This window comes from Schistocerca gregaria, chromosome 2 (genome assembly GCF_023897955.1).
Source record: "Schistocerca gregaria isolate iqSchGreg1 chromosome 2, iqSchGreg1.2, whole genome shotgun sequence".
Classification (NCBI taxonomy): domain Eukaryota; kingdom Metazoa; phylum Arthropoda; class Insecta; order Orthoptera; family Acrididae; genus Schistocerca; species Schistocerca gregaria.
Window position 1 is genome coordinate 379,990,841 of NC_064921.1, and position 14,239 is coordinate 380,005,079.

A 14,239-nucleotide genomic window follows, 5' to 3' on the forward strand; every position below is an offset into this window, starting at 1 on the left:
TCGACATTCTAATGTTCTCCCACGGTTTACACATTTTACATCCACAGCCTCACTTTCTCCACGTACACACTGAAGTGAGCGAGTGTGACTTTTTTTTGAAACTAACACACCATTTGACATACTGCAATTTTCAACACCGATGTTCAGGGTGATTTTACGAGCCTTCTCTTGCAGTATGTTGTTCTTATAAGAAATGCTGCCACTCCCCATTTCTTGGAACCATTTTAAAAGATTATTTTCCACATCACAGAACAGTGACATGCAAATATCCTTCCTTTTGCATCCAGAGGAACCACTAGAGCCAGTATTTAAGAATTTTTCCTTGTTCCTGAACGTCATACAATGAGGATGGTGCCGTATAATATTTCTTCATTAAAGTGGAAAGTTTTATGTTACAATTGTCCTTAACATTATGGGTAATCATCAGCTTTTGCTGAATTACATGCTTACTTTGTTTTTGGAGCATAGCTCCACAAAAGTATAACTAAGAAATTCAGCAATTACAAATACTACAATTCATAGCTCACACTCCATTAACTCTTTGATCGGATTGCATAACCAGAATCGAACGGTAGGCAGGGCGGAGATCGCTTTCCGATTTATTCAGTGCAATTTTCCTGTATCACTACAAGGGAATTTGAGCTATTGATCAAAAACCTATGATCCAGGTATGTGTCAACTGAAAAAATACATTACCATATATCGTCGTCACATGAGCTACATGAAACTGAAAGCAACTGGAAACTAATGTGGACATCTTAGGAATTGTGTAAAAACTGAATTTTAATTTGCATCATGTTCCATGTTCACTCCCCAGAAACGGACTTTTTCTTAAGGTGGGGGAGCAATAACACTGTTCTTATGGGAGTTTCAAACACACCAACTGAAATATTTGTTAAAAGTGAGATTTACTTAAAAGTGGGTTTGTTAATTCTGAGTTCTAATGAAGTTTCTTATTTGAGTGTCTTCATTCCCTAGTTAGCTCCTCTGAAATATTGCTTTTCTTATCCCAATGCCCTCGTGCTAACCCCCTTTCCTTATCAACATACTGACCATGTCACCCAACAGTACCATCCAGTGGTACAGAAACATCAATCAACAGGCAAAAATTGTATCTGACCTGATTTACCAAAGAGTTCAGTAGTAGAGATGCAAATACATATTACACTAGTAATGTTTTTATATACTGCTTAAAAATGAACATGAAAAGTCAAAACAGCAAGAAACTTCTTTTTATGAGGTTACCAGTTTCGGGCCATTTTAGACCATCTTCAGACCTCTCACCATGATGGTAGGCAGTATGGACACTATAATTACATGAATGCTGACTTGGGGAAAAAAAGAGGGTATGTCTTCCAAGAGAATATGTTCTCAAAAATTACTTTTTCTGATCGACATTTGATCCGAATAGGTAAAACTGCTTATGAATTTGGCCTTTGTCAAAATCACCCCCCGCCCCACAGAATCCAGAAGCAGCAACCCTGCTGATAAATAAAATAACTTCAGTCTAGACAAATAAAGATTTAATAGTAGCATCTAATTTCAACTATACATTCCTTTTACACGTTTTGGATTAATAAAGAATACTGTCACAATGTGCAAAGAAAAATCACTGTTATTCAAACAATACCGCAGAAAATATGCTGTTTATAGCACTGCAAGAATGCAGCAGACAGCTACGGAAAAAAACGTTAAAACAATATTAAGTAGTAATGTGGTACTGAAAAATCCATGAAGTTCTTAAGGAGTGACAATAAAATTTTAAGAACATCATATTACAGCAAAAAGCTTATTAAAACTGAGAATCTGCCCACTGAGTGCAATTTTCTTGCCTAAATACTAACATGAAAAATATATGCCATTAATATTCAGGTACATTGCAGATACCAGGACATGAAAAATGAATCTTAGTCACATTTGAAGCTAACACACATTCAGGAAAGCACAGGTAATTTGTTAAAAAAGCATTTTTTCTCTCCAAAAGGAACAAAAAAAGATAAATTCAGAAACTTTCACAAAATGCATGTTAACATTCAAACAAATACTGTCTTACATGCTTTTCAGCACTCCTTTTCAAAACTCTAAAATAGTTACAAATGAGGTTCTTTGTGTTTAAAACCAATGTATAACAACAAATACTTTTACAAAATTTGAATATATAAGTACTTCTACAGACAATCTCAAGATCAGATTGCATTTCCTTAATAAATAAATAAATAACAGCTGTAGGTATATTTGTGTGAGCACCATAAATTTTCTTGGAAAATGCTTGTACTATCACATTGCAGAGGACACTTAAGTAAGTACTGCTTTCCATTGCTGGTTCTGAGCTGCACTGATATAACCATCAAGGTCATTCATTATCTGTTTAAGAGATACCTAAAAAAATATGTGATGCAAAATCAAAATCGGACTCCAGTGTAATACTGTACGTAGGTACACTCTTCTATAGTACCCTATACAAAGGCTAAGCGTGCAGGCATTCTGCATAACACACAGAATTGCGTAGATTCAAGTAGCTCACTTCAGTATGAACGAATTGCAGGTGGAACAGTAGCACATTCTCGTTCATCCAGTGTCTTGTCAATCACTGGCCTATACTTGATCTCAACCTGGAACAAAAAATTTGACATGTTATACACGCTACTACTAAATCTGTCAAGAACACCATGTTTGTCATCAATTCATTTTTCCTAAAGAAATCAAATCGAAGTAGACTGGATATGAACAGATGGGACAAGAGATGAAACTGACTATTTTATCAAACAGTAAATTGACAGGGTTTGACTCTCAAAGCACATCAGTAGTTCAAAATCCGAATTAAAACTCGGAGAGAGTTGCCATGTTTGCTTGCATGGCACAGCAAGTGTGTGTGTGTGTGTGTGTGTGTGTGTGTGTGTGTGTGTGTGGAGGGGGTGCCCAACAGTCTACTTTTAATGGTACCCGATTGGAACTCAATGCTTCCTCTGTTGTTAATAACATTAGTATTTCAAGCAGTCATAGCTTCAGAGTAAAAACTGATACAGAGCTGGAAGAAACCACTGTCACAAAATTGAAAATGTGGATTATGAACATTTGTTTAATAATGGGGAGACCTACAAAACTAAGCAATGAAGAAGAAAAAAGAAAAAATGTCAGCTGAAACAACGCAACTACTACATGGAATTTGAGAGATTTAGCAAAAACAACACAAACATAACAGAGTGCACAGAATTAAACACAATACAATTCTGAAATATTTTTGAGAATGTGAGAAAATGTAATGAGAAACAACTGGAAGTAATGAGTGTGAAGAAACATGTTAAGAAGAGAACATATTACTTTGTTAAGATGTCACAGTAAATAATGTGCAGGCATAAAGTTTCTTTAAAGTACTCTTAGAAATGAATCAAACACACAGACATTGGAAAATAACTGTTAGGTACATAATGCCATTCGAACATGAAAAGGGAAAAGTGCTTGGAGATAATGCTGTAGCAACTGAAATGGTTAATGCCTAAATTGCTAGAGAACAATGCACAATTTGCAAGTCATGAACTAATTTATAGGATGGAGAAATGTGTATGACTTACAACTTCAATTTTATACATAGCTTGATGAAAATAAGGATGCAGCTGTAATTAAACGATGTAGCAAAACATTTTGCTCCAACCACATTTATGTTTATCACCTCAAAATCAGGTTACATTAAAAATGATGCACTACAGAAGAGCAGGTTTTCATCTTCAGACATACATCATGGCAAGTGATACTCTGGGTGAATACAAGTGACAAATATGTTCATAATGTTTTTAAAGAGAGAGAGCGAGAGAGAGAGAGAGAGAATTTTGTTGGTTTTCCTTGGCAGTGAGTGCTCTTGTAACATCGAGTAATACTATTTAGCAAGGGCTCTACACATGTCTACCAATTACTGCATATTGCCGCAATGAGGATGGTGGCTAGTAAGAGGTCTGTCAAGGGAAATGAAAGGAGACAATGCATCTCAAATAACTTTAAATTTACAAAACAATTTATAGCTTTATTTGACGAGTTAGCTTCATAGTTTCCATCTTCTAATGTAAGCTTACTCTTTCACAATGTGTCAGTTTTAATGTGCTCACATTGTTATTGTTATTATTATTATTATTATTATTATTATTATTATTATTATTAATGTGACTGAGCCCAAATATTCCCTTACATGGAGTTAAATTCTTGCTTAGGAATTTTAGATTTAGAGAACACTTTGGTGCGAATTTCAAATAAATCAGCACAGACAGTTCTTCAGGAAGTGGGCATAGATTCAAACCAGGAGCACCAACTTGAGGGATGGGGAGTGGGCGATATACTTTTTCTCCCCCAATTTTTAGTAGCAGAGAATGTGTATAGCAGGAGCTTATGATTCGCTCATAATGTACCGATTGCTTAGAGAAGTCTGCCTCCTCCTCCCAGGACAGCCTGCTTACATCTTATAACAGTAACAAAGATGTAATAGATTAAAAGTGTCATAGAAGTGACAGGAAAGTTGATACGTTGCTAGAAGGACCACAGATACCAGTAAAGCCTCTTCACTCATTTTTGTAAATAATATTCGTATCACCAGGCACAACACCACACACAAATCAACACCACTCACACACTCATAACTTATTGTTATGGTGAGCAATACTGTTACTTAGCTAATACTAGCAGTGACCATAAACATTCTAGAGCAGCCCAAAGTCAGCCTACTTTCATAAGCGAAACAGCAGCCAAATAAAAGTGTGCGATTAGTGTGTGCCAACTTCTTATTGTATGAGGTGTGCGCACTAATATGGCACACAGTGGGTAGTGTCAGTGGTCAGTTTTACTGTGACTGTGACTTGGTTGAATTATTAATCAGCCTTTTGTCCCTTATTGGCCAGCTTAAAGTGGACAAGTTTATAATTAGAAAAGTCTAATGCCCCAAATGTCAGTGATGGTGAACCTACAGTTAGTGTCAGTTGTGCTGTGTGTGAAAAAGACAAAGGGGGCAAAAGTGTGGTGGTAACAGAAAACACTGTTCCACAGGTGGAGGTGAGGGGAACACTAAACATCACATTTATCAGTCCTCTTGGAGCCAGCAATTTGCATGGACTGATTACAATGAGGTGAAAGATTGTATTTACAACACTGGCAAACAATATTTGAAGATCATCATTTTCAGTACTCACAAAATGGAAACTGGTTTTTTGAACTGGAAGAAAGAGGTAGAAAGGCTGAAAGTGCATTAAACATCAGACTGTTACAGATAAGCTGTACTGAAATTCAAATCCTTAAAAATCAAATGTCAACGTATTTAGCCAGATTTCAAAAGAAAAAAAATCGACAAATAAAACAAAACATAGCTTGTGTACTTTCTCTATGTTGCTGAGTTTTGCAGGGGCTTGTAATACAAGGGCATATTGATAAAACAGTAACTAAACAATTTATTATGCCTTTGATGTGAAGGTAACCAGCAACTTTCAATGTGGCTACAGCAGAGAACTTATAAATGGACATCCCACGAAGTCAAACTTCTTAGAAAATTATTGAATTATATCAGACGAGCAGAGTATTTTGCAATCATGGCAGATAAAACAGCAGACGTGGCCATCAAAAAACAATTTAATGTCTATATATAATTTTTTGATGCTGTGTTAAGAGTTAGAAGAATGTTTTTTAGGGCTATACTCTACACGAAGTACCACAATAAGGCTCTGATATTATTAGCAAATATTTTAAGGCAATCTAATTTGCTCTCCTACGAGGTGGGCCATAACATACATGACAATGTCTTCAGTTTTGTCCGACTATACAGAGCTTCGAAATATTCTTTTCTAACTATTTTTTAAAACATGACTATTCTGACACAGGGGTCAAAGCAAATGGCTTTTTAATTAATAAGCACACTTTTGAATTCTTTTTCCTGTTATCTGTTTCGGTAAAACTGTTTGGTCATACTGATAGGGTAAAAATATGAATAGCACTACAGACGAAGTCCCTGCATGTCTAGGAGGCCCACAAGTAGACGTCCGCCCTTGTAAACATCGATTAAATTTACCAGAAACAATTGTGAATCCTCCTGCCCGTTATTCCTCTTCAGTCACAGACCTACTTTATTCCAACAAGATATCTGACATCATTATGCATCTGCTCTGAAAGACTGAGTTTCTGTTCTTTTGGACATGGCTTGTGCTCACATTGTCTACAGAAGTGTGGGTATACTTACGCCACCAGTATGTATTTGGATCAGATTACTAGGAACTATGTTCCAGAATATCATGACTTAACACTGCAGAGAGGGCTTTTGGTGTCCCACAACACTTGAAATTGACGTATATCAAAACTGCAATTGCAGTAAGTATTTTCAACAGGCACATGTAGAATGATTACACTCAATAATTATATAAAGGTTGTGGACCAAGCCTTCATCATTAGTATATCTGCCACCACACTTGTTTAAATACTGCATGTCTCCACAAAAATGTGTGTAGTTAACTCAGCAAATGAAGGTACTCAATTCTTCATCTGAAATTTCTACAAGAGCTGTCCCGAAGTAATCACCTTAGAACAATAAAGGCATGATGTGCTTTTCAGTCGACTGTTGAATGTTCAATCCTCTGTAGAAAAATTAGTTAAAAATGAGTACATGGGTAAAAGCGCATAATAAATATTATAATTAATTGAAGAGAGAAAAATGATTGTGAACAAATTAAACCATGATTTGTCACTAAAATCACAGCTGCATGGATCACGAAATGAAAGAATCACTGGAATAGACCTAAACCAGAGATAAAAGATGATGTAGGAAGCAGAGACAGATCAAATCAACTACGAGGTTGTCAAGTGAAACAACATGAACACTTTGAGGATTTGGAAGCTAGGGTGTCTATCAACTGTCCAATACTGTGCTTCTGCACAGTTTTTTGGAATTTTGTGAGGGGGAAGGTTCTACTGCATAAAATTAAATCAGTTTATTGAACTTTAAAGTGAGATCTTTTGTCTATGACAAAGAACCTAGACAGTTTTTTAGGCTGAAATGAAAATTTGTTGCTTTAACTACACTGGAAAAAAACTTTTCATCTTTTGTTTCCCACATGGAGATAGGATTAGAAATTGTTGGTACTAAAATGTAAATTGTACAAAAAGTGTTTTCTTATTGAAAATTATTTAGTTGTCTTAGCATGAAGTTTTTGGGGAATATGGGAAACAAAGTCCCACATTATATTTTTCACCATAGTACCTGATATGTTTTCTTTCCACTTTCCCAGATCTTGCCTAGCTTCATTCTGCACAAACCTGGTATTGCATCTAAGACCATTTGGACACTTCTCTAGCTGGAATCAGTTTAGGAAACTGGCTTTCACTGATTCTGTTTTGTTCACCAAAGCCTCTGCCAATTCAATAATGAGTTCATCATGGTATTTGCTAGTAGCCCATGGCTTTGTATATAAAACCTATGAATTTACAACCATTGCAGAAAAAGAAAAAACTTTACCACCACATTATCGACTTCCTCTTAAAGAGATAATAGTAAATTAGTGGTTTCTGTAGTTCACGTTGGCCTTGTTTCTATTATAATTCATAATACAGTAAGGTACCGGTACCACCACCACCACCACCACCAAATTGGTTTGCATTTCTCTGTCCTATACTCACACTTTTCTTATGTGCAATACTTCTCAATAAATGCAAGCAGTGTGACAACAACTGTTTGTTATGAAACAAAAACTGGAAACTTACAAGATATGAACTGTTACTGTACTTTTATACTAAAACAATTAGCTGTTAACATGTTAAGCCAAACAGGTCATTTATAGAACCTAACCTTTCCACTGCGTTCATCAATTGTTGTCAGTGTATGCTTCCTCCAGTGCTGTTCCATTGGCTTCGGTGTCTGGCCCTCTAGAGGCTTGGAATAATCATATTCATCCACACGTACCTGTGAAGAGAGCATGTATGTTTTATGATATATGAAAACTATATATTTATTGTGCGCAAATTAATGCTGGGAGACAGGTATGGATTATTAGCATTACAACTACATGAATCACATGTAAAATTATTAAACTTAATCACATCACTTAACCTATAACTTTGGATGAGACTAACCTTAAAATCTTCCCTAGCATGGGCTCCCCTCGATTCCTTACGGTTTTCTGCACCCACAATTGTCTGCACAGCATTGATCATGAGGTTTTGCAGTTCCAATGTCTCCACCAGGTCTGTGTTCCATATCAAGCTTCTATCAAGCAACTAGATTGGTAGAAAGGAACCTTACAATGTATTATTTTTTTTATTTAAAGTGTTAAAGCATCAATAATGAAATCTGTAGTCATATACAAGTCTTAGTCAAAGTGGTCTACTAAAGTTGGAAATGGGAAGTTCCCTTGAAATTGATACTGATAACTCTGCAGTAAGTTATTGAAAACTTACATAGCATTTTAGAATGATATGCTGGCAATACTCAATACTCTTTTTCATGATGTTTTCTATAGTTAGTATGTTTTTCATATAACAGTACAGGAAGCAGTTTTTGCACCAGGCATGACCAATACAGGAAAACATATTTATCACTGTTTCAATGTAAGAGCGGAATTATATGTACACACAAGAATCCATTCTTTTACTCTACCTTTCAAATTTTTGTAGTTTAGAATGTTGGTATCTTTAACACCGCATATGTCTGAAATGGCATATCAGGGGGGGAAAAAAAAAAAAAAAAAAAAAAAAAAAAAAAAAAAAAAAACCAACACCAAATGGAAATACAGATTTTAATCAATAACTATACATTATTATATTTCTAAATCAAAAACTAGTGACATGAATTTGAGGCACATAATAATTGTTATGTTAAAACTAACACAGAAGCAATAAAGAGAGAAAATACTCTTAGTTTTTATCATGGGTGCGCTCTCTCTCTCTCTCTCTCTCTCTCTCTCTCACACACACACACACACACACACACACACACACACACACACTGCTGGACAATTTTTCCAGCCAGGTTCTATCCATCATGGTAATGTGAATTTCCTTAAATAGAAAACATGATACAAAAGCCATTCTTACAAATCAGAAAGCCCTACCATACCTTATTTCCTTACAAAACCAAATCTTCCAGTCAGTTTGGTTACCAATTTTATAACATTTTTGAAAAGTCACACTTGACTGATTTTTCTTGCACTCTACCACTTTATGACTTGTTCTGGTCAATAATCAACTTATTGAAAAGAAAATGGCACACATTAAGGAAAAAGTTATAGACAAATTGAAAAGTTTTTGTGAACTGAGCAACAAATACAACTATCTAGTGTAAAAAAATTACAGTAGAGTAAAAGTGGCCTGGAGAGCTATTGGTAGACTAGATAAGGTTTTCAGAACTAAATCTGTAATGTGTCTGAAAAAAGATAAGTTTACAATTAGTGTATATTACTAGTTTTCACTTGTGGCACTGACACACAGATTTTTAATGTAAAATCCATTAGAAAAAGATTCACACTGCTCAGTAAATAACAGAGAAACAGGATGAGAATAACTAGAAGGGACAGCAAAGCAAACAAATTGATCAGGTAACAGACAACATTGAAGGACAGACACGTGACTAATGAAAATTGAATAGGGGTGTGCTGGGAAATGGTAAATAAATCAATATTCTTTGCTGGACTCCAAGCAATAAGTAAATACTTAACACAAGAAAGATAGGATACATTAAAAAAATTTAGGAGCAGCATGGATGGGTATGTCTGAATGCTGTAATGCGAGAAAAATCCTGGAGGAGAGAATCAGTAGTGAATATATCAAATGGTTGATGATAATGCACAAGCATACTGACAAGCAGTCTGTCAGTGTTCTACTCTGATGTTTTTGTTGTGGTCTTCAATCGAAAAACTGGTTTGATGCAGCTCCCCAAGCTAGTCAATCCTGTGCAAGCCTCTAACCTCCGAGTAACCACCGCAACATAGATCTATTTGAACCTGCTTACAGTATTCATGTGGTCTTGCAAATATGTGTGGTAACATTGCTGGCCACATGAAATGCAGCAACATGTTTGGAAACATTACTGCTGCCAGATATGATGAAAGTGAGTGTGGCTTTGCTGCTTTTGCATCTCACAAGTGGAAAAGTTAGCAAGAAAATGAGAAACCAGGTTTTGCAGAAGTGGTCTCTCTTATGCATGTGAACTGCTTCTGTAGCTTTGATGTGTGAACTAATGCTAGATGTTCATCTTTTCCAGAGTGTCCCTACTGTGTCAAATAACGATTTGGACTCTACAGTAAAATTGTCTGGCCTCAGATTGGTAAGAATAATACTAATAGAAAAGACTGCATACTAGTTTCAACCAGAATGGTGATTGCTCCTCAGTTTTTGGATGTTGGTGTTTCATACAGAACTTTGATGCAAATATTATGGTAGATGAGGTGTCCTTTTCAGAGCGAGATCTATTTTTTTTACATTTCATGGCTCTGCCCATAGATTTATCACTGTTATGAAGTTCATGGTTCTCTTGTTTGTCCACTTTCATATTCCCACAGCCTGAGTGCCTCTATGTATGAGTGTCAACTTTCAAACTGAAGCAAACTATTGTTTCACTACTCACATGTGACGTGACAGCAGACCTAGAGAGAGAGAGAGAGAGAGAGAGAGAGAGAGAGAGAGAGAGAGAGAGAGAGAGAGAGAGAGAGAGAGAGAGAATGCAGGGGGTGAGAAAGGGAAGCAGAAACAAATATGGCCAGCCATATGAAATATTCTCTCATTCCTGATGGACAACACCAACTATCTGTAACAGCATACTCCATCAGCAACACTGACAGGCCATAGAGAAATATCATCATTTATTGAAGCCATATTGCATTGCATTGATATTGATGGCAATACTATCACAACCACACATTGCTGTAAAATGGTCAATGTAAATGCACTTCTAGGTAACAGCCAATGTGTAGATGATACGAATATCAGAGTGAGGCAAATTTTGAAAAAGGGAAATGTTTTTCATTTGTTAGTAATACAATGATTTCTGAATGGCAAATGGCAACTGTCACATTGCCTTTGGTGTGAAATTTTTTAGGCAGTCAAAAAGAATAATTTGCTCCATGAACATCATTGCCTCTTGGTCACAAGGTGCACAACAATGCAGAAAAAAATCTGCTTGTTTAAGTGTTGTTGAAGCACTTTCAAGTCAGTGTCATCATGACAGCAAACATTGATTTAATACATATAATGACAGCCACACATGTCAGCAAACACTGATTTCTTGCAAATAAAGGCACACAAATTTGTGTCTTGACTTTTTTAACACATTCAAACATAAGTTGTATAACTTGGTTCAAGAAATTATAAGACTGAATAATAACAAAAATAGTAGTGATATTTCTTCCCCAGGAGAGAAAGAGGGAGATGGTTGACCATGGGACAGAATTTTAATTAATACATTCAACTGAGGCCAATTAAGAAGAAACTGCAACTGTTGTGTCTCACTGAACATTAATCTTGTGCCATTTCATTCTCGTTTTGTCTGCAGCCCTTATAATGTTAGCATATGATCCATAAATATAGTAAATAACAGATGAATGTGTGACTGCATGTAAAAGAAACCAGTTTAACAACTCCCGTACCACAAACAGATTCTGAAAACAAAATATTAAGCTACTCTAGGATTGACACAAACCTTGAGATCATCCATCTGCTTATACAACTCTGCCATCTTCTGGCAGCCTTCTTGTAATGTCTCAGCAGTACGGAAGACAGCAGCATGTGTTTGCATGGTCTTCTGCATCTGTAACCTGAGGGTTGCTGTCCTAGTTCCACCATCCATGTGGCGCAAACGATCAAGATTTGCAACAGATGCCTCACCAGCATCCTGAAAGAGAGCATTTCAGTTAGTTATGATGAAATACTCCTATAAAAATCTTGCTTACATTTAACAGGTCCTGTAGATAGTGGAAGGCGTATGTGCCAAACTGTACACACCCTGATATGTAGTACATACAATAAGAAAATGAGTTAAACTGAACTTGAGTCTATTTAGCCCCAGCACTTGATTGGAAATTTACTTCAGCTGAAATTCTCCAATATGAAAAGCTAGTGAACAGTTTTACTCATCAAATATGAAACTACTCGACAGTCTGTCAGAAGCAGTTTAAATGAATGAACTTTAATCTTTTGCAGTAGTAAAATTTTTCTTCACCTAGTGGACAAGAGGTGTCAGGTTAGAGTGTGTTTCAAGACACTGATTGTGGTCACAAAGTGCTAAAACAAATACATCACCAGTTGCTAGAAGTCATCGAATTTTGTTTTAGCGCCAAATCATCAATATAAATGCTCTGATACAAGCTGCAAAGAAAGCTACATCCACAGAACGTAGAGAGCCAACTATGGAAAACCCAATGTAGGCAACAATCAAAAGTGGCTCTGGACTAAGTCGGCAGAGTAAATGTACAAAGTTCTGGGAATATTCTTCCCACCATGACAATGATGATATTTACACTCCGGTTTCCATAAATAATTCTGGATGACTGTTATAGTCACAGACAATTTCTGGGATGAGGGTGTACCAGAATTGATAAATGTATCAACACTGAAAGTAATCATAAGAAGAAGAGTAACGAAAGGTACATGTTACAAACTTTAAATTACGAGACAGAATTGCTACGTAACATTCTTAAGACTTAGTACTGCCAATAGCAACATATAAAAGTAGAAGATGTAACTAATACTTTCCCTTCGGAGAGGGGAAGGGGTTACACTGTGGATGGTTAAAAAGGAATGTCAGGTCACTCACCCCAGGTTGAGAGGCGCCCACCTGTGGTGAGGACGAGGACACACAAACATCAAAAGACAGGCACAGCAGCCATGACAAGAGGAGTTTTGCCTCAAGTCCTAAATCATTGCTATTTAGCCCTCATCTACACCAGCATAGCTTACAGAGTAGAATTGCAACATACCACTGAAAATGTGACAATATTTCTGCTACCAGATTTTTACAAATGAATTTCTTCACATACATCTTAAGCATTACAGCTATTCGATTCAACCTCCAGTCACATCAGAATTTCATTAAGTGTGTGTCGTTATTTGTGTGCTCAAGGTAATGTTAAGTATATGTTGTTGTCTTCAGTCCTGAGACTGGTTTGATGCAACTCTCCATGCTTCTCTATCCTGTGCAAGCTCCATTTCCCAGTACCTACTGCAACCTACCCCCTTCTGAGTCTGTTTGGTGTATTCATCTCTTGGTCTCCCTCTACAGTTTTTACCCTCTACACTGCCCTCCAATACTAAACTGGTGATGCCTTGATGCCTCAGAATATGTCTACCAACCGATCCCTTCTTCTAGTCAAGTTGTGCCACAAACTTCTCTTCTCCCCAATCCTATTCAATACTTCCTCATTAGTTATGTGATCTACCCATCTAATCTTCAGCATTCTTCTGTAGCACCACATTTCGAAAGCTTCCATTCTCTTCTTGTCCAAACTAGTTATCATCCATGTTTCACTGCCATACATGGCTACACTCCATACAAATACTCTCATAAACGACTTCCTGACACTTGAATCTATACTCGATGTTAACAAATTTCTCTTCCTCAGAAACGCTTTCCTTGCCATTGCCAGTCTACATTTTATATCCTCTCTACTTCGACCATCATCAGTTATTTTGCTCCCCAAATAGCAAAACTCCTTTACTACTTTCAGTGTCTCATTTCTTAATCTAATTCCCTCAGCATCGCCCGATTTAATTCGACTACATTCCATTATCCTCATTTTGCTTTTGTTGATGTTCATCTTATATCCTCCTTTCAAGACCCTGTCCATTCCGTTCAACTGCTCTTCCAAGTCCTTTGCTGTCTCTGACAGAATTACAATGTCATCGGCAAACATCAAAGATTTTATTTCTTCTCCATGGATTTTAATTCCTACTCTTAATATTTCTTTTGTTTCCTTCACTGCTTGCTCAATATACAGATTGAATAACATTGGGGATAGACTACAGCCCTGTCTCACTCCCTTCCCAACCACTGCTTCCCTTTCATGTCCCTTGACTCTTATAACTGCCATCTGGTTTCTGTACAAATTGTAAATAGCCTTTCGCTTCCTGTATTTTACCCCTGCCACTTTCAGAATTTGAAAGAGTATTCCAGTCAACATTGTCAAAAGCTTTATCTAAGTCTACAAATGCTAGAAACGTAGGTTTGCGTTTCCTTAATCTTGCTTCTAAGATAAGTTTAGGGTCAGTATTGCCTCACGTGTTCCGATATTTC

At 36.5% G+C, this 14,239-nt stretch overlaps 1 protein-coding gene across 1 annotated transcript in view; it reads right to left on the reverse strand.

The window, feature by feature from the left end:
* Positions 1 to 1,506: 1,506 nt before the first annotated feature.
* The window catches only part of LOC126320514 (succinate dehydrogenase [ubiquinone] flavoprotein subunit, mitochondrial), an 86,444-nt gene continuing 73,711 nt past the window's right edge, over positions 1,507 to 14,239 (reverse strand). Inside the window, exons 10-13 of the mRNA XM_049993998.1 lie at positions 11,651 to 11,842; positions 8,092 to 8,235; positions 7,808 to 7,921; positions 1,507 to 2,612 (exon numbers count right to left, since the gene is read on the reverse strand). Of these exons, the coding sequence (XP_049849955.1) occupies positions 2,526 to 2,612; positions 7,808 to 7,921; positions 8,092 to 8,235; positions 11,651 to 11,842 (537 nt within the window). The 3' untranslated portion in view covers positions 1,507 to 2,525. The remainder of the gene's footprint in view (positions 2,613 to 7,807; positions 7,922 to 8,091; positions 8,236 to 11,650; positions 11,843 to 14,239) is intronic.